General features: G+C 42.2%; 1 protein-coding gene across 3 annotated transcripts in view; it reads right to left on the bottom strand.

The window, feature by feature from the left end:
* Positions 1 to 21,936, bottom strand: part of CHD9 (chromodomain helicase DNA binding protein 9) — a 310,468-nt gene that overhangs the window by 61,086 nt on the left and 227,446 nt on the right. For all 3 annotated transcript variants that reach the window (XM_089684773.1, XM_089684774.1, XM_089684775.1), the window contains 8 exons: positions 21,497 to 21,692; positions 20,716 to 20,883; positions 14,221 to 14,400; positions 12,654 to 12,764; positions 7,767 to 7,963; positions 7,389 to 7,588; positions 4,394 to 4,553; positions 289 to 378 (listed from right to left, as the gene is read on the bottom strand). In XM_089684773.1, the coding sequence (XP_089540899.1) occupies positions 289 to 378; positions 4,394 to 4,553; positions 7,389 to 7,588; positions 7,767 to 7,963; positions 12,654 to 12,764; positions 14,221 to 14,400; positions 20,716 to 20,883; positions 21,497 to 21,692 (1,302 nt within the window). The remainder of the gene's footprint in view (positions 1 to 288; positions 379 to 4,393; positions 4,554 to 7,388; positions 7,589 to 7,766; positions 7,964 to 12,653; positions 12,765 to 14,220; positions 14,401 to 20,715; positions 20,884 to 21,496; positions 21,693 to 21,936) is intronic.

Genomic DNA, 21,936 nt, shown 5'->3' with positions numbered 1-21,936 from the left:
AGTCAGCCAATGAGAAAGGCTGGAGCCATGAACACATGGAACAGCAGCTTGGGAACACGCCTGCTCGGGAGCCCCCATAGCAAGCTGCTTCCTATGGGGGGCATCTGACAGAGAGGAGACAGGAGCGCTGGCAAGGGACCTGAGAATTGGAGGATCCAGTCTGCTGTGTGCAAAACCACTGCACAGAGTAGGTAAATATAACATATTTGTTATTTCCCCCCCCCCAAAAAAAAGAAGTGAACCTTTAGTATCGCTTTGAGGCACCCAGGTGTGTTATTATACAGTTACCTGACATCCACTCCCTCCAGAACATTCTTGCTGTGATTTCCAATCACTTCTTGTTTGAGATAGTACAGCATTCTCACTCGAAGTAAAACCCTGCAATACAAAAGACACTGCAGCAATATTGCAAAGTTCTGAAAACCTGCATGAAGTTTGTATGTCCTCTTGTGTTTATCCGGCATAAATGCAAGTTACCACTACAGAAAAATGTGTAGACTTTGCAAATATAACATTACAGAGAAATACAAAAACATATCAACATTAATCTCTCAACCACAACCTGAAATTAAAAGAGAAGTACAGCCAATGCCTGTTTGGCTGACCTTCTTCTGTGGACCACAGGAGTGTAGTTCATTCTGCACTCCTGTGACCAGTTTTTACCGATAATGGGCTAAAGCCCACTGTCTGCTAATGTTACAGAGTCGGTCCAGGCTGGGGAAAGATCATGACCGTATGGTTGGGATCCACCCAGTAGTATGGACTGGTACCTGGCTCAGCCTCTCAGCGAGCGGCAGAGTTCCTGAGCAAGCCACTCCAGCTCCTCCACAGCCCAGCACTTCAGTGAGCTCTGGGGGGACAGAGCAGACTCACAGCTCTCTGCTCAGAGTGGCAGGGAGAACTGAGGAATCAGAGGTATCTGATCGCTCAGTTCTCAGCCTTAGAGCTAGAGGGGGACAGGTGCAGCATTGATCAACCTACATAAGTATGACTTAAAAAAAAACAAAACAAAAAAAAAAAATCCCACACTTCTCTTTCAAGTGCAGAAACACACACTTCTCTCCTCTTCCTTGCCATTTTGGATTCCCTGGTCACACCATGGCAGAGATCTATTTTCTGCTCTAGTAATTTAAACAGAACACTGACAGCTGCTCCTCTACTACTGATGTGTGAATAAGGGTGAAGTCAATGGCAAAAAAGGTTATTCCCTTGAAAGTCTCCTTAGCAGGAGTGGCACAGGTTCATGTTAATGTTACAAAGGTTGGGTGGTAATCTCTCCAGTTCACAGGCTTTTGCCATGACACTAGAGACTGAGGCCCAAACAATGAACTAAGTGGGCAAAGGGAAGAGGTTAATGCTGTATTAAACCCAAAAACAAAAATGCAACATTGTAGTTTACCAATTCTTACATATGGTGACTACATTGATTTTCATTTTTTTTCAGGGGATCCCCGAAGAAGTCACGTGCTCGTGACATAATGCGTAGGGCGTGGCCGGAGGCAGACGTGGCCCTGAAGTGATGCACACAAAAGTGCGGTCTGTGGTTGTTTACCCCATATGTGAGATTAATGGCATTTTTAAAAGTTTAAACATGTAAGTGCAATACTTTTAATAAAATTCATTTATTGGAACATACTGCACTATTGGAGATCCCTCTGTTTCCCCTACATGAGTGAAGGAAATATGATCTAAGCGACGCTTACCACTTCCAGACCGGACACTTTTACCCCCTTTCTGACCAGGGCAATTTTCAGCTTTCAGCGCTATCACACTTTGAATGACAATTGCGCGGTCATGCAACACTGTACCCAAATGAATTTTTTTACCATTTTCTTTGAGACAGATAAAGCTTTATTTTGGTGGTATTTATTTACCGCTGGGACTTTTATTTTTTTTGCTATGTAAATAAAAATGTAAATAAAAACTTTATAAAAAGTGTTTTTTTTATAAAATTTTGCAAATAAATAATATTTCATCATAAATCTTTGCCAAAATTTATTCCGTTATCTTTTTAGTAAAAAAAAAAAAATCCAAATTAGTTTATAACCAAAAATTATAATTTTTAAACATTTTTTTTTTACATTTTTATTTTATTTTTTTATATTATTTTTTTATTTTTTTTACATATTGTCACCATGGTGACACTGTACTACTTGTGGGGGGTGATGAAGATTTTTTTTTTTTTTTTTTTACACATTGCTTTTACACCCATATAGGATGTAAAAGCAATCATTTCTCTTTCTCTCTGTGTGCATTGTTGCACTCATTGAGAAGTACTGAGTGAGCTGTGATTGGTCACAGCTTGTCACATGGTACAAGCCTGTTGTGAATAGGCTTGTACCATGTGACCTCTGTGATCATTCACAGATTTCACACGTAGTAAGCAATGATGTCACAAGTGACATCTTGCTTACTACTTTGCATGTGATCACTGATTGGCCAATCAGTGATCACATGATCGGGACCTCGTACAGAGGTCCCATCTGACAATCGGTGTTTCACTGTGTCCGGAGGACACAGCGGGCACCGGATCGCGCACAATGGAGCGCGCACAAGCAGGGTGCGGGGAGGCCATTTATAAACGGCCACCCGACCCTGCACTGCCACCGTCCGGCCGTTTTTATGCAACGGCCGGTCGGGAAGTGGTTAAAAGGAGTGGTCCAGTATTTGGGTCAAGAGACCGGGAAGAAGGGCCCCTAGTGACCAGAAAGTATTGGAGGATCAATACAGTGAAAGAATCTCAGTGTATGAATCCTTACAAGCACATTCAAGTTTTGCGAGCACAAAAGTGGCACAATCTGAATGTATGTACCACTTAAAGAGACGTGATGGTTTTATGAGCATGCAAGAAATGTTATGGTTTTTTGAGTGATATTTGATACAAAATTATATTTCATGTTCATTGTTATAGCTTCAACTGCATGGACTTATTAAGGACATTTAATAACTTTTATACATTGATGTATGCACTGTATTATTCACATCTGGATTGTGGATTCAGTTCTGGTTTTATTGTTTATTTAGTTTGTGAGCACCTTTCAGGACGATTATTATTTTGCACATTCTAACACTAGCAATGCAGCATTAAGCATTTTTTTTTTTAATTCATGGTTATATTGTGGGACCACAAATTTGATGCTAGCAGCAGCTCACATTACACTACATTGTATATCATACTGTATTCTAACATGCTTCACTGAAGGTAGCGCAGGAGTAATATCTCACTTTCACAGGCCGGTGAAGCCTGCTGCTGCGAGGACACAGATGGATCGTGGGACAAGTGAGTGTCTGGTTTTTAAAAGTCAGTAGCTACAATTTTTGTAGCTGCTGACTTGATTTTTTTTTAGATTTTGACTGGAGCTCTGCTTTAACTGCTCGACTACCGCCAGCTCCAGGTCAGGCGATGTACCTGCATATCGTGATCTTTTTTCTGGGTCTGGGGTGCGCATGCGTGTGTTCCCTGCTGACCTGTGCTGTGATTGGACACAGCACGTGTTTAGCAGCGGATTTCAGCCAATAATTTTGGCTGAAGTCAGCTGATCGACTGTGTCCAATCACACACAGAGTTCTGCGTTTACAAAACACAGAACTCTGTGTACAAGGAACACTGATATTCTCCCTCCTCTGAGAGATTAAACAGCCATACAGAAAAGGAAAAGAGGCACATAAACACATTATACATTATTGGCCACACAGATAAGCCTTTGATTACCCCTAGATGTTACCCAGTCCCAGCCAGTGTCATTAGTAAAGTGACAGCGTACAGTATTAACATTGATCACAGTATTAGTGTCACTATTAATGTCTGTCAGTTCGTATACCTCCCAGCTAGCGCCAGATTGCACGCCACACTATCACAGTCCCACTATAAGTTGCTGAACATTGCCATTACTATTATAGTGTCATAGCTGCATAAACTGCAGTATATATACACCATAGTTTGTAACCTCTATAACTTTCGCACAAACCAATTCATAAACACTTACTGGGATTTTCTTTTACCAAAGACATGCAGCAAAATACATTCTGGTCTAAATTTTTGATGAAGTTAATTTTTTTTTATTGGATATGCTTTATAAAAGAAAGTAGAAAATGTTTTTTTTTTTTCAAACCAATTTGTTCTTTTTCTGTTTTCTTTTGCATACAGTGCTGCATGAGGGTGCAATTGACATTTAAAGTAGCACAGTGCTGAATAGCAAAAAAACATGCTCTGGTTATGAAGGGGGTAAAACCTTCTGCAGCTCAAGTAGTTAAGCATTGGTAAGTTGCAGCATGTTCATTTTTTGTTTTTGGGTTTAATACCACTTTAAAAAGTACCATGGGTACAGATAAACTGTATACTGCAGGAGAAACAGGTTTTTAAACTATAACACTCATTAGATCTTTGCCTTACTTGTTGCAGTGATGCTTTAAGTGCTTTTTGTAACCATCATCTTGCAGCAGGTGCTCTGGGTTATATTTCCGCAACCATTCAGCCTTGTGGATGTCAAAGGTGCTAGTCTGGGATTTCACTTTCTTCCCTTTTCTTCCCCGTGGTACTGGAGCAGACAAGCCTACATTTTGGAGAAGGCCATTGTTAAAAGATCTACATATTTCAAAAGTGGATCTCCACAGAAAGTCTAATTCCACAAGGTCTACTTAGGAAGAGCAATTTATTCTATACCAATAGGAAATGGAAAATCTATTAACATGAATTCCTAAACTTTGAAAGGTATACCCCTGAATTACACCAGCAATTTTTTTTTCATGTTAATGAGCTATTTAGCCTCTTACAAGTAATCACTTAATTACCAAACCATTAAAAATCAATGCATTACAAATAGGGTGATTTCTTTAGTACCAGTATATTAGGCCTTATGCACACTGGGTGTCTGCCCTGCACTTCTAAATGTGTTTCTCCGGATAGGAGAAAAGCAGTGTCAAAAGTGTGCCTAAAGCTGGGTTTTTGCAAACTTGTTTAGGTGCGTTTAAAGGATAAGTTCACCTTTGGGAACATGTAACATATTCCCACTGCTGCAGCTGCAGTACTAACCATCAAGTTTTGAAAATGGCGTGGCCGTGCAGGGCTCTGCTCACACGGACGCGCCATTCATTTAGAGTCCTGTGAATGAAGTAGAAGTCCCGACAGCCTTTGCGGTTGTCGGTTTGTAGATCTCCATGAACTACTACAGCACTGTGGTAGTTCACTGAGACGTCCTGTCAGACTGTATCTGCTCGCTCATAGATACACGTACAGGTTTGCAGAAGTCCTACATGGCACCAGCAGAAAAAAAAAAAGTAAATGCACATTTTTTTACCTGCATAAAATGGGCACTTGCCATGTTCTTTTAAAAAGTGAAGTTATCCTTCAAGATGTTTCAAACACTTGGGCATTTATTCATTTTATTGGCCAGAATATTCATGTATTCTGGCCATTGAAATTACCACCCCAGTGCTTGGTGTGCATAATGCTTAAGCACATTTAGATGTGTCAGCTGTTTTTTTGAGGCTATTGAAGAAGCTCATTAAGGCTGCACATTGAAATTAATTGGCTTCATTTTTAGTCCCACCAAACAAGCTATTACACACTCCTGGAAGTCCCCCACTGAATTTCAGACGTAAAAACTCACCTAAACGGTACAAAGATCAATGGGAAATTGACAGCCATCATGGAGGATAAACATGATCTATTCCTGAAAATATGGACCACGTGGACAAATTACTCTGAACCTGATCACACAGGCATCTTGGAATATTTTACCCATTTTACAAAGTGATGGAGTATTAGTCACTCGGGAAAGGAAATTTACTTACCCCTCCCATTTCTATGTACCAGCCCCTGCCTACTTTCTTCCTCTCCCTCCCCCCTTTTCTCCTCCCTATTACCCCCTCCCCCCAAAACAGACTTTTTTTTTCTACCTGGCCTTGTATTCCCACCCAGGGCCTTTGGTCCTCCTTTTGTTGGTACCCCCACTCTTTCCAGACAGTCCAGTGTACATGACAGTTACCTGCAATGATTTTCATGTAGCCTTCAGTGATTCTTTCCAGCCAATTTTTTTGTTCCATTACATTGAAAAGTTTTCTAGTTGACCTATCATGTCTTGAGTCCTTTACTGTGAGGCTATTCAAATTTACATTCCTTGTTATGCACATATTCCCTTCCTTATTTGGGTTTTTAAAGTGGTTCTAAAGGTTCAAAGGTTTTCTACCTTCATGTATTCTATGCATGTAGGTAACCCCCCCACACCCCCAATCTTTACCTGAACTCACTTTGATCCAAAAACCACTGCACAGAGAAGGTAAATATAGACAGGTTTGTTACTTTTTTTAAAAAACAAAAACAAAGTGCCTGCATTTCAGCACTTCTGCTAGCTTAGAAACATTTTAGCCTATGTCAGGTCCACTTATAGGTGGCCAAAAGCCTCCGCAGAAATCTTTTTGCATACCATCGCAGTTTCTAATCTCCCAGAAGACAATTGCAAGCACCTTTGCTAGCTTGAGGCACTCAGAGATATTTTCCAACTAAATAGAAGTTTTAGGTCACACCTGTGTGTTTTAGGTGTGGTGTTAAAAAAAAAAAAAAAAAAGTCCTGCATTCACTTTTATCAAAACGCACGATATTTTATATATATATATATATATATATATATATATATATATATATATATACACACACAGTAGTTCAATGCAAACATGCCTAAAACGCATGTAAAATGCACCTGAAATGCACCGAACAGAGGTAGAATAAGCCTAAGACCTCCCTACTAGCAGGCTTCGCTTTATCTCAGCAGTTTCCAATGCTCTAATGACTTGCAGGAACTTCTTGCTGCTCTTGGCAAGTTATCTATCCATATCAGGCCACATATATTCTAGTTTGGATAGAACATTACTGCTACCAAAACATTGCTGTACAAAGATAGAAATATCTACTGCAAAACACAGAAAATATTACTCTTTATAGCTGAACACCTACCTGGAAGGCAGATTGCAGTTAAAAACAATAGACTGGTTTCCAAATTACTTAAGTTCATAGGAAATAATAAATAGGATCTTCCAAGTTATCAGGCAAATAACACATATCATAAAATCTTAGTTTGCAAGTTTTCTTCACACACTGTTAAAAAGGACATGCGATGCTCCAACTCCTATAAATTCCATACTGATTGCACACCCATTTAGAGCAAACTTTCCCGACATAAATGTTTGTTTCTTCAGGTCATCATGGACTCCTATTGTACACCTATGACTTAATGCAAGAATGATTATTATCTAATTATTCCTGGTCTTCAACACTTTGTGAACTTTTGACTTGTATCTTCAGGTTTGCAATATGAATATATTAAGGCAGGACACAAATAAGAGTAACTGAAAATGTAAGGGAACTTTAAATTCAAGGCACAAACACATACCAAGATGGTTCTGTAACTCTCGTGTCCGCCCATCTTCTGTTGGAGTGATGAGGTCCCAGATGAAACTCTTGATTTTCTCATCTCCCCTGTAGTGCACTAGACAGTAAGCCAGTAAAGCTCGACATATTATTTCAACGTCTTGCTCATTTAGCTGCCTCTTGAAACGACCATGAGACAAAATGTCTCTCCATCTTCCCCACCTGGAAAGATCACAGACAGGTTTACCTACATTCTCATACCTTTATCTTTATGTTCTAACTATAACACTTCATGTGTAGTGAGCAGTTTCTCCACCTCCCTGAAACAGAGTACTCAGTCTACTGGCTTTTTAAATATTTGCATTATAATCTTTTGGTGCTTATACGAGGAAAATCTTACCCATATACCAGAAGATTCTTCTCAACACGAAAGCACTCTGTCCTCCCATAGCCATTGGCTCGATCATATGGTCTTCGCAGCTTGGGTTTGTCATCTCCTTCACTTTCTGCTTCAGAAAGCTCATCCAGTTCTTCTTTTGTGGCACTAAAGGGCCTGGTCTGTTTGCGGATTCTGGGAGTGTCTATAACCAAACTGTTCTGTAAAACAAGTTTAAAATGTATTGTGATAAAATTTACATGGTTGATTGTCAATCGTTTTATTACATGACCCTTTTCCAAGCTTATCAAAATTTCAGCCCAATAAATGTACTACGAGGGGTGTTTATGTCAAAACGGGACTTATTTATTACAGGTACTTATATAGCGCCTTCATTTACACTGCGCTTTGCATATATTATACAATCACATCAGTCCCTGCCCTCAAGAAGCTTACAAGCGAAGGTTTTGAGTTTATATAATAAGAGAACAAATTTCAAATAGTGGAAACTGCATTTATTTTTTTTTACATATTCCCCTGCTATATTTATACACTTATGCCAGCGTTTAACTAATGCCTGGAAACTTTCTGCATAGAAAGATTTGTCAGTAAGCCTGGACCACCCTAGGACAGCCTGCTTCACTTCTGCATCAGTGCTGAAATGCTGACCTCCAAGGAACATTTTTAAGGGTCCAAATAAGTGGAAATCACTCGTAGCGAGGTCCGGGCTGTGACAATGCCTCCCAGCCAAGTTGCTGTAATGTACATGTAAAGTGGTGAGCAATAAGAGCTTATGCATTGTCATGGAGAAACAGGACGCCCTTAGTGATGAAACCAGGCTGTTTTTTCCGCAGATGCATACAGTGAAGGAAATAAGTATTTGATCTCCTGCTGATTTTAAATGTTTGCCCACTCACAAAGAAATGATCAGTCTAAAAATTGAATGGTAGGTATATTGTAACACTGAGAGACAGAATAGAAACAACAAATTCAAAAGAAATGTGTGTTTAACATATTATGCACTGATTTGCATGTTCATGAGGGAAATAAGTATTTGATCCCCTATCATTCAGCAGGATTTCTGGCTACCAAGTGTCTTTCATACAGGTAACAAGCTGAGATTAGAAGCAGTCTCTTAAAGGGAGTGCTGCTAATCTCATTTTGTTACCTGTATAAAAGACACCTGTCTACAGGAGCAATCAAACAATCAGATTCCAAACTCTCCACCATGGCAAAGACCAAAGAGCTGTCCAAGGATGTCAGGGACAAGATTGTAGACCTACACAAGGCTGGACTGGGCTACCAAACTATCACCAAGCAGCTTGGTGAGAAGGTGACAACAGTTGGTGCAATCATTCGCAAATGGAAGAAACACAAAACAACTGTCAGTCTCCCTAGGTTTGGTGCACCATGCAAGATTTCACCTTGTGGAGTGTCAATGATGATGAGAACAGTGAAGAATCATCCCAGAACTATACGTGAGGATCTTGTCAATGATCTCCAGGCAGCTCGGACCACAGTCACCAAGAAAACAATTGGTAACACACTACGCCAACAAGGATTGAAATCCTGCAGTGCCCGCAAGGTCCTTCTGCTCAAGAAAGCACATGTCCAGGCCCGTCTGAAGTTTGCCACTGAACATCTGAATGATGCAGAGGAGGACTGGTTGAAAGTGTTGTGGTCAGATGAGACCAAAATCGAGCTCTTTGGCATCAACTCAACTCACCGTGTTTAGAGGAGGAGGAATGCTGCCTATGACCCCAAGAACACCATCCCAAATGTCAAACATGGTGGTGGAAACATTCTGCTTTGGGGGTGTTTTTCTGCTAAGGGGACAGGACAACTGCACTGCATCAAAAGGGACAATGGACGGGGCAATGTACCATCAAACTTGGGTGAGAACCTTCTTCCCTCAGCCAGGGCATTGAAAATGGGTCGTGGATGGGTGTTCCGGCAGGACAATGACCCAAAACACACGGCCAAGGCAACAAAGGAGTGGCTCAAGAAGAAGCACATTAAGGTTCTGGAGTGGCCTAGCCAGTCTCCAGACCTTAATCCGATTGAAAATCTGTGGAAAGAGCTGAAAGGAGGAGTAGGCCGAGTTCAAGTTGCCAAACGTCAGCCACCAAAACTTAATGACTTGGAGAGGATCTGAAAGGAGGAGTGGGCCTAAATCCCTCCTGAGATGTGTGCAATCCTGGTGGCCAACTACAGGAAACGTCTGAGCTCTGTGATTGCCAACAAGAGATTTGCCACCAAGTACTAAGTCATGTTTTGTGAAGGGGATCAAATATTTATTTCCCTCATGAACATGCAAATCAGTGCATAATCTTTTAGACATGCATTTCTTTTGAATTTTTTGTTGCTATTCTGTCTCTCAGTGTTACAATACACCTACCATTTTTTACAATTTTTAGACTTATCATTTCTATGCGAGTGGGCAAACATTCAAAATCAGCAGGGGATCAAATACTTATTTCCTTCACTGTATGCACAACACTCAGAACACGACAGTAATATTTACGGTTGACAGGGGCACCACGGGGTAGCAAAATCCACATGAATAACACATTTGTCCCAGAAAACACTTGCCATCACTTTACCTGCAATGGTTCAATATTTCTTTGGAGCTGATGAGTCCACATGCTTCCACTGCTTTGATGCTTTTGATTCCAGAGTGAAATTATGTAACCAGGTTTCGTCACATGTAATTATGTGATCCAGAAAATCCTGACCTTCCCTGTCAAAATGCTCCTTCAACGTAGTGCAGACTTCAACTCCTATGTGCTGGTCAAAAGCGGAAAGCCTTCTTGGTACCCAGCGTGCACTAAGTTTTCGAAAATGCTAATGTACATGAATGATTGTGTTCACCACTGCCATAGAAAGATTTGTCTCCTGTGCAAGTTCACAACAGGTTGTTTGTCAATTATCCAGAATCAGGCATCGCTTTGATTAGTGGATATTCCCATCTGGGTGGAATATGGGACTAACCTTTCCATGCCTATAATTGTGATGGGTCCTCCCATCACTTCTGCCAGTCTGTGTTCACATGAGACTTACACTAGCGACCATTATGTTACAATAACTGCAGTCTTCCCTATGTCATCCTCTATTTTCTAATCCATCTATTCCCATGTATGCAGATGGATGAGCAGCTGCCTGATTAGACAACGTTGTCTTTTTATTTTTAGTGTAGAATCGGTGGTGGCTGATTACCTTATATGTTATTTGTGGAACTTTTTTTACATTTTTTCTAATCAAGTAAATTTTTGACAAAGCTGCATGGTCCCTTATGAACCTTTCTTTTGGGGTACTTTTTTCCCCCTTTTTGTTTTTACTATGCATCTTGTATAGGTTTCGGTGACCACACCCAATTTATTTATTTAAGGTGGAGTCAGCAATCATTTGGCAGCCTTTACATGCAGGATTATGTATATTTTATAATCTTTCCTGCATCGGCTATAGAGGCCCGTGGCGTACCTGCTTTTTATAGTGTATTCTATATAGAATGTGCCCATCAGAGTGTCCCTTAATATAAATGTGCCCATCAGCATGCCCCTTATTTTTTGTTAAGGAGCACTCTGATGGGCCCATTTTATGTTAAGGAGACACAAATGAGCACATACTGTGGAAAGGGGCACTCTGATGGGGAATATGATGTAAAAGGGCACTCTGATGGGGAAATATGATATAAAGAAGTACTTTGAGTGTAAGGGGGCACACTGATAGGAATACCTGATGTAAGGTGGCATTGTGATGGGATACCTGATGTAAAGGGGAACTCTGATGAGGACAATTGATGTAAAGGAACACTTTGATGGGCACACCTGATGTGATGGGAATACAAGTTGTACTCTGATGGCGACACGTAATGTAAGGGGGCACGCTGATGGGCACACCCTATTCCGACCTTGGCCACAAGAAAATTTTAGTGACCGGACCTCCTTGAATTTTAATTCAATATCCCTGGTTTACATCATTCAAAGGTCTTACTGAGGCGGAGCATCTCATCACCATATTTTGCTTAAAGTCTTCTATAGATATTCACGGGTATTACGCCTTAGTTCACAAGAAACTTCATCACCACATGCTGTTCCATGCACAACACTGTTGTCTGCCATCTTGACTGGCCTGCGACCTGTGTGCCACCTATCAGTAATAGGACACACTTTCCACTTCCTACTGCATGTAGTACCGCCATGCTAGCATCCCTTTTCATACCTGTAAAAAAGTCCCGGTTTGACTTGAACGCCCCTCATATACAGGTGTACCTTGATTTACAAATTTAATGCATTCTCTGGGGCATTTTGTATTGAGCAAAATTCGTAAACCAAAACATGGTTTCCCATAGAAATGCATTGAAAACCAATTAATCTGTTTCGGAGGTCAGAAAAATGTATAAAAAAAAAAGTAGCTGTCACTATAGGTCAGTGCTGGTTTTTAAATGTAATTACCGGCTTTTTTTTTTCTTCATTATAGCTTAGAGAATCAGCTGTCACTTTCCCCCCAGTTAAAAGAAAGTTTCCTTTTAGTTTATTTCCCCAAGTTAAAAGAAACAATGTTTCCTTTTAGTTCCAGAGATAAAAGAAACCAAGTATCCTTTATCTCCAGGGAAAGTGACAGCTAATTCTGTGAGCTATAGTTAAGAAAAAAAAAAGCTGGCAATTGCATTTAAAAAATCGTCCCCGACATACACTTTGTATTTCGAAAAAAATTTGTAAACCGAGGCATTATTTTCAATGGATTTTCATTTGTAAACCATGAATTACGTTAGCCAAGGCGTTTGTAAACCGAGGTACACCTGTATTTTGAACACAGAATCAAATGCTTAAGTCTTGTTTTTCTTCAGCAGTTTTGAAATGAATTAAATTGTAAAAACCTTTGCATGTGACCATATCAGAACGTACTTACTCGTCCACTAACTGAGTCAATGTCAATTTCAGCCTTTTTTGCCCACTTCTGCCAGAAATTTGGATCATCCAATGAGATGTCAGTTCTGTTACCAGAAGCCACAAAACTGGCCTACGGAGAAAAAAAAACCTGTTAGTGGTTGAATGACTATGATTTTTAAATGATTATTGTTGAAATATATTTTATAAAAGGGCTATGGCTGTTATCAAGGATAACAAAAACGAAATCAGTTTAAAAAAAATACTGGTTTAATTTTGGCAAAGTGTTACCTCAAGACAATTTTAAAAAATTATATGTGCAAACTTTTTTTTTTTTTTTTTAAATAAATATACACTATATTGCCAAAAGTATTGTGACACCTGCCTTTACACGCACATGAACTTTAATGACATCTAAGTCTTAGTCCGTAGCATTCAATATTGAGTTAGCTCACCCTCTGCAGCTATAATGGCTTCAACTCTTCTGGGAAGGCTGTCCACAAGATTTAGGAGTGTGTCTATGGGAATGTTTGACCATTCTTCCAGAAGGGCATTTGTGAGGTCATACATGGATGCTGGACGAGAAGGCCTGACTCACAGTCTTTGCTCTAATTCATCTCAAAGGTGTTGAGGTCCAAACTCTGTAAGGCAAGTCAAGTTCCTCCACCCCAAACTCGCTCATCCATGTCTTTATGGACCTTGCTTTGTGCACTGGTGTGCAGCCATGTTGGAACAGGAAGGGACTATCCCCAAACTGTTCCCACAAAGTTGGGAGCATGAAATTGTCCAAAATGTCTTGGTATGTTGACACCTTAAGAGTTCCCTTCAACAGAACTAAGGGGCCAAGCCTAACCCCTGAAAAACAACCCCACATCATAATCCCCCTCCACTAAACTTTACACTTGACACAACGCAGTCAGGCAAGTACCGTTCTCCTGGCAACTGCCAAAGCCAGACATGTCCACTGGCTTGCCAGACAGAGAAGTGTGATTTGTCACTTCAGAGAACATGTCTCCACTGCTCTAGAGTCCAGTGGTGGCGTGCTTTACACCACTGCATCCGATATGTTGCATTGCACTTGGTGATGTAAGGCTTGGATACAGCTGCTCGGACATGGAAACCCATTCCATGAAGCTCTCTACGCACTATTGTACTAATCTGAAGGCCAAACAAAGTTTGGAGGTCTTTAGCTATTGACTGCAGACAGTTGGCAACTTCTGCACACTGTGCGCTTCAGCATGCGCTGCCCCACTCTGTCATTTTACCTGGCCTATCACTTGGTGGCTGAGTTGCTGTTGTTCCCAGTTGCTTCCACTTTTTTATAATACCACTAACATTTGACCATGGAATATTTAGTAGCAAAAAATTTCACAGATGGACTTATTGCACAGGTGACAACCTATCACTCTTGAACTCACTGAGCCCCTGAGAGTGACCTATTCTTTCACAAATGTTTGTAGAAGCAGTGGGTATGCTTAGGTGCTTGATTTTATAAACCTGTGGCCATGGAAGTGATTGGAATCCATTGATTTGTTGGGGTGCTCCAATACCTTTGGCAATTTAGTGTATATGCCAAGCATCAACCATACCTTAGCAAACGTTGAACCTCTGCCTTCAGATTCTATGGTGATTGTCTTTGTCCTCCTCTGAAGAATCTGGTCAATATCTTCTTCACAAAATTTTGACCCTTCATCTTCCTCATCCATGATGGCTCCATATGCTCCACGCCTAAGAAGGTCTTCAATCTCTTTCTTTGAGAGCTGCTGAATCTAGCCAGAAGAAATAAAGACCTTTTTGTACTCACCCTTAGTTTATTGAGGGATACAGGGATAAATTAGTTCAACCTATTCAGTTCATGTTACAGTGGGTGAAAAAACACCCTTTAAAAAAAAAAAACAAAAAAAAAACAAAAAAAGAAAACACTATTTTCGCTAATCATTCAATGAGGAATAACAGGATTTTTTGTTACTCACTCACTGTAAAATCCCTTTCTCTAAATTCATTGATGGATACAGCTTCTCTTCTTAAGTCATACCTAAACACGGTTATATAGCCCAACCTACAGGAGTAGGACACTAGGCAGAAAAAAAAAAAAAAAAAGACTCGCCACCTCTTCCGAATAGTTCTCTCTGGACATAAAGTGATACTAAAAGTTCAGTTTTTATTTAAAAAAAAAACAAACAAAACAAAAAAACGAACATGTCTTTATTTACCTGCTCTGTGCAGTGATTTTGCATAGAGCAGCTCGGATCCTCCTATTCTCGGATTTCCTGCCGCTGCTCCTCATTTCTGTCGGGTGCCCCGCAGCAAGCAGCTTATCATGGGGGCACCTGAACAGACGCGCTCCCGAGCTGCTGCTCCAGGTGTCCATTTACACATGGAGCTGCAGCTTGGCTCCGCCCCCTCTATCTCCTCATTAGCTCACTGGCTGTGATTGTGATCTTAGACAATGAGGAAGCAGAGACCCAGGACAGCTGAGGATCGCGGGATCGCGGGAGGGCTCAGGTAAGTATTAGGGGGGCTGTGCATTTATTATTTTTTGTTTTGGGAGCCTGTAAAGCATTGGACCAGCGATCAGCAGATCACTGATGCCATGCAGGTCTCCGGAAGACCTGTCAGTGTATCTGCTTCCTCATACAGGGAAGCCGATACTTACTGACAGGAAGACAAACTACCACAGCGCTCACAACACCATAGTAGTTCATTGAGAGCTACAAGCCAATAGCCAAAAAGGTTGCTGGGTGCTGGGACTTGTAGTTTACTCATTCACAAAACACTGTCAATGATTGACGTGGCTGGACGCATTTAAAAAAAAAAATGTAACAACAACAAATGGGTAAACCAACTAATAAAGAAAACACCCAGTGCAACAAGACAACATACCAAACCATCCCAAGGGGTGCCTGAGAGTCCAAAACAGCCACCTGCAAGATTTTGCGGCCAAAACTAGCATCAGAGGATAACACATCAACTTTACAGAAGTTAGTAAACGTGCAGAGATGACCAGTAGCCGCTGTGCAAACTTCAGAAACAGACGCATGATGGCAGAATGCCCAGAAAGCGGTAGCTGTCCTGGTGGAATGCGCCGTAACAGGGAAGGGAGGTTCCTGACCCTAAATATCTGCCAAAACCAACGGGAAAAAGTGGTGGAAGAGGCCTCCATGCCTTCCTTTGGACCAACTGTGAGCACAAAAAGAGAATCGGACCTCCAAAAAGCAGCCATCACAAGAAGGTACACACAAATCACATAAGCTACATTCAAGGAGTGCAGGGCCACCTCCTTAGGGTGCAACAGCCAGGAAGGAAGGAAAATGTCCTTATTCAAGCGAAAATCCGACACCACCCTCGGGAGAAAGGAGGGGGAGGGTCAAAGCATTATCTTGTTCTTGTGTGAAATAAGATAAGGCAGGTCACAGACTAAAGCTGCCAACTCTGAAACCTGTCACGCCAGAATGATTGCGATCAGGAAGACAACCCTCTGTGAGTGCGAGCAACAGAATATCCCAAATGCTCTTAAAGGCAGGCCTCTGAAGAGCCAACACCACTAAATGTAACGCCCTCTGTAGCAACGAGAAATGCGCAGGGGCACCATATGATGAATGAAAGTGCGGACCAAAAATGCATGGCCAAGGGGTACAGAAGGAAAACCGCCACAGCAGAGACTTGCCGCATGATCACGCTCAAAACAAGCTTCTGATCCAGGCCACACTGCAGGAAGGTCAACACCCAAACTACAAAGAAAGCTAGGATGGAACCCCAGAGCCTTGCACCAGTGATAAAGGCTTTCCAGGGGAGATGATAAATCTTTGGGATCACCGAATCAGACAACCCCTTGACCTTCAGAACCTGGCTTTCAATAGCAAAGCCAGCAATGGTAAAGCAGGGTGGAATACCGGCCCAAGGGAAAACAGGACCTTTCAAAGAGGCAGACGCCATGGAGTATCTGCCACTAACCGTATCACTGACAGCATTGCCAGCCTGGAGCCACCAGGATGAGTGGGACCCTTTTGGCCTCCAGCCTGCGCAACAGATGAAGCAGGAGGCGGAGGGGTGTGAAAGGTGTAGAGGAGACTGTACTGATCCCAAGCGCCACTATAATCCGCCAGAAGATCTAATGATCTTGCCATAAACCCAAGAACCTTCCGATTGAGGCGGGATAATAGGAGATCCAATGCTGGTGTACCCCAGCGAAGACCAAGCTGGTGGAACTCCACCAGCTGAGTAATTCAATTTAGACACCTGAAATGCGGAGTAGGAATGAGCCATCCCTCCCTTCGCAGGATGGAAGAAGTGCTTCCATTGCGCTTCTTGTGCCTCCCTGGTGATTGACATATGGCACCACAGGGGCGTTGTCTGACTGGATCCTGGTCGGCAGACTCTTTAGGTGATCTGCCAATGCATTCAAAGCTCCAGGACATTGATGGGCAGGCAGGCTTCCTCCGGAGTCCAGCGACCCTGAGCCGAGTCCCATTCTAGGACTCCTCCTCAGGCCAATAGGCTGATATGTGTTGTGACCACAGTCCAGCGAAGGGGAAGGAAAGACTTTCCATTCTGGAGGGCCAGAGACCACAACCAGCACAGAAGGGAGGCCCTCGTTCACTGCGCCAGGTTTTTTTTTTTTTTTTTTTAAATGTCCAAGTGGGAGACCTGTTCAGTTTGGAAATGGTATCCTTCGGCAGTGTTCTCGTATGGAACTGTGCACACAGAACTGCCTCACAAATAGCCACCATTGGACCTAAAACCTGCATACAAAAAAAAAAAACACAGGGAGGGCTGTCTGCAAGCCAAGAACTGCCAGACCGCAGACTGGAGCTTCCAGAGTTTGTCAGGTGGGAAGAACACCTTGGCTCACCCCAATCGAGGATAAGCCCCAGATACTTAAAGAGCTTGGATGGAGTCAATACAAACTTCCTGAAGTTCAAGATGCACCCAAAATCCTGTAGAGAATGCACGGTGACCTCCACACTGTCAAACAGAAATGAGTGAGTCTCTGCCCACAGGTGCAAGTTATACAGGTAACCAATCACTGTGATCCACCGTCATCTCAGCAACCAGGGCTGAGACCTCAGAAAGCACCTAGGGAGCAGAGCTCAGACCGAAGGGCAGCACTACAAAATGATAACGTGCATCCCACATAAAGTGTTGGAAACGCTGATGTCCCTCGCAGATGGAAACATGCAAGGAAGTGTCCTCGATGACCATGGAAACCAGAAAATACCCGTGGTGAAGGGACGTCACCACCAAGTGACCCATAAACATGCACAAAGGCCTTCAGGGCCTTGAGGTCCATGATCGGTCAAACTTTGGCCATCTTGGGCATTGTAAACAGATCAGAATAAAATCCCCATAACCACACTGACTCGAGAATGGAAAGAACCACTCCTCAAAGGAAAATCCTGCACAGCCTCGAGCAGAGCCCGCAAACGGCCCAACGAGATCAATAGATTGGAAGGGAAAAGACCTATCCGGCGGAAAAGGATGAATTCTATTTAGGAGCCTGAGACACTGAATTCACCAACCCACTTTCCAGGAATGAGGGAAGGCCATGGGCACGAAAACCAGCAAAGGCGACCACTCACTCTGGAGAGGAGTGGGGACAAACCCTCTTGCTGAAGGAGGACCCATCTGCAGACTTAGAGAGCTTCTGGGACAAAGGTGCTTAGCGTCATCTACAGGAGACTTTGGAAGCCCTTTCGAGGACCCAGGGAAACAAAAAAATAAACAAATAATAAAAAAAAAAAAAGCATGCAGAGAAGTTGGACCAGACGTCCCACGTGGTTCCCTTCCCTTCGCAGACCAAGAAAGGAAGGAACGCTTGCCACCCGTAAAGTTCCTGAAAAGATCATTCAGCCCCAAGCAGACAGATGCGCTGGAAGGTCAGATTCGCCAGCGCCACCTTGGAAAACAGGTTAAACAACAACCAAGCCAAAGGATCCAACTCAGAACCACTGCCGAAACAGAAGTTTGGAGAGAAGCAAGGCAAGGGATGTGACACAAACTTACTCCAACCTCTGGAAAACTGGTACATCAGCTCCACAGATGCATGATGCATCTGGCTAGGAGTCAAGGTCTTTCACAAAATCATGGCCCATTTGGTCAGCTTCTGCAATACCAAGGCAGTGGTCAACACAGGCCGGAGTGCAGGCCCGGTGATGGTGAATATAGACCAGGCCACCACCTCCTCCCTGAGATCCGCAGGGTCCCGAAAGGAGGGGGACTCCTCAACCTCAATCACTGGTGAGACGACAGATAGGTAAATCCATCACTGGTGCAGCAGTCCATTGCTACAGAAAGACTCCAAAAGGGGTAGTGTACCACAAAGAACTTAGGGAGCACAAGCGGACGCCGCAGACGACCCTAGTCATTGCATACAAGTTTGTTGAAACATGGGGGGGGAGGGGGGTGTCTTTAGCAGATGCGCCCACAAGAGCCTCTATAAAGGCCCACAGGGAATATCACGGTCCTTGACACAGCGGGCCAGGAGGGGGCACAATCACCGCCCGGTAATTTCTTATCCAGGAACCCACAGTGGGCTCAAGCTCCTCTTCAGGGTGGAGCCTGAGACATGTAGGGTGGGGGCTAATAGGGCAGATGCTGCAAGCAAAATTGCGTGGGCACAGCACACCTGCTTAAAAAGAGCTCCTTCCGCAAACCTTTCCACACCCTTATCTACTGGATCTCTTAAATGTTGAGACATCAGGTAACCGGATAATAGTTGCTATAGTAAAAATTCAGAGGATCAACCACAGGAGTAAAGCCGTCCATAGACAACGCGATTTTCTTTCTTGCAACTACAGGTTGCAGGAAAGAAAATTGCTGGACTCCCCTATAAACACAGTGTTGATGGGGGGAATCTTTCCTGTGGAGCTGTTGTGTCCTCCTGGTGTGGAGGCCAGGGGGGAGCCATCCCTGCTTGGATAACAAAGTGTACACCGCTAGCGGCTGTAGCCGTTGGCAATAATCGTGAGAAAAAACAGACTTGTTGCACTGTGATGGATTTGGTAAAATGCCTATTCGGTTTCCTGTTGAATATATACATTTTATACATATTTACTTTTATACTATTTCATATCTCTAAATATTTTGAGTGAATATTTATATATATATATATGTTGTGCGTATATCTTTTGTCTGCTGGGCTTTGCAGTCCTCAACTCAAAAATGTTTGTTCAGCGATGTTCTCAACCCCACCCGTCGAGCTGTTAGGATCTTGTACCTAGGCCTTGAATATGTGAGGGAGTGAAGAGATAACGGGCGACAAGCAAGCTTCAAGTTCCTGCCTTCTTTCTATATTTCAGCCAACCAAAATATGCTCTTTAGACTATGATCATATTTACATAATAATGACGTATACTCTATTGTTCTCTATGTATAAAAGGTTAAGCACCACCCTGCAATAAGAGATGAGGACGTGGTTATACTGGACAGTTGTCAGTGTGATCATTTTCCGGCGTGCACGTGCAATTAATTTCTCAAAATTAGGAATAGCAGCAGACATCCAACCCTGAACCAGATTGTGGTTCTCACAACCGTTTTAGCACAACAATACAAATTTGGTACAATTAAGCCTGCCCATAGATGTTTTGAATCTCGACTGGTCCCTGTAAACCAGCCAAGATTCAAACCATCTATAGATGGCTTTAGACTACTTTTGATGCAGAGAAAAAAAGGTAAAGCGCTTGAACCCTATAATCAATACCTTATATTTCAAGCTATCAACTAAGGAAGTTGTTCAGTGTGAACTTTCACTGGTCATTAAACACAACAATCTATGCCTGCAGGAAAGTGGGGCTTTATGCATCTTAGACAAAAAAAAAAAAAAAAAGCACAATCCCTGAGTGGAACTTTAAAATTAGACAAAAATGAAGAAACATACCTGAACCAATCTATACTATCACCTTCATAAAGAACACATTTAAGGAGGATAAGCATGAGTGGTAAGACTATAACTCAAGGTGAGGGACAGATTGTCCAATCTCCTTTACACAATATACCCCAGACATGCAATACCAAGAGAACATGAAAACAGGAATGCAATTTATTTTAGAGAATAAGCAGGACTTAATTAAATGAAAATAACTTACTCCACCAACACTGTTTTCTCTTCCACTCATACTCTGTAATACAGCTTTGTCTAAACCCAACTTAAGGCTGGCTCGGTCGAACATTTCCCGTTCATAAGAATTTCTTGTTATTAGTCTGTAAACCTTCACAGCCTTGTTCTGACCAATCCTATGACATCTGGCTTGTGCCTGTGAAAAACACATGAATTATTATAGTGAGAAAACAAGTATCATTTGTCACATTAACATTCCTTATATAAGTAGTAAAAAATAAGCCTAAAACTGAACTCCAGACATACAAATAAACACACAGGGTAATATATATGTCGACTACTCAACCTGCTAAATGATTTGACATTCTGTTCAGACGTTCTTCTGATCCAGGCACCTTGCCAGACAGCACAGGCAGATGCTGGACCTCCCTGCAGACTACACTACAGTTATGCAACACAGCCTGGTCCAGAACAAACCACAGATTGTGAAAGGATGCTAAAGGAGTAACAGAACATTGAGGAGGTCACACCGCTATGCTCCCCTATATTAATATTTACACTTTTAGAAGAACAACAGTGTGAAAAATAGTTGGATATATACCCTTGTGCATGGGATTACATGAATACAAAACTGCATTTGTTCTCTGCCAGGAGTTCAGCTTTAAACTCCTGATGGCTATTGCTTGAGCAACATTCTCATTATCCTCTAGTCGTACTGCATTTAGCAAGAACAAGAAAGAGACAAGGTTTCCTAGCTACAAAGAGTCTGTGGTTTTTACAAAATCACTGGTGTCAACATTTATACTAACCTGGAGGTCATTTTGTGGGTTCCAGTCAGAGTCGAATATGATACAGGTGTCAGCAGCAGTCAAGTTAATTCCCAGACCACCTGCCCTGGTGCAAAGCAAAAACACAAAGCGATCTGAATCTGGCTTACTGAAGCGATCGATAGCAGCTTGCCGGAGGTTTCCTCGAACTCGCCCATCTATGCGTTCATACAGATATCTGCAGGGGAATGGGAGATAAGGAACAGAATGATTAACTGTTGATAGTAGATTAGTAAGCATGGAAGTATAAAAAGCACCCATAATGATTACAGATTGCTATCAGTGCACAGACGATTGACTTTATCAAGCTGCATATTGTCAATTCCAGAAGAAAAAAACAAGCAGGTCAGGTGTTGAGCTTTCATTCTTCGTAAAGCTTGCCATACATAGATATTTTCCACTTGGCCTGCATGGTTTTATTT

This window comes from Staurois parvus, unplaced genomic scaffold (genome assembly GCF_062004578.1).
Source record: "Staurois parvus isolate SC_StPar_1 unplaced genomic scaffold, SC_StPar_1.0 ptg000356l, whole genome shotgun sequence".
Lineage (NCBI taxonomy): Eukaryota > Metazoa > Chordata > Amphibia > Anura > Ranidae > Staurois > Staurois parvus.
This window is presented reverse-complemented; position numbering and strand designations above follow the sequence as displayed.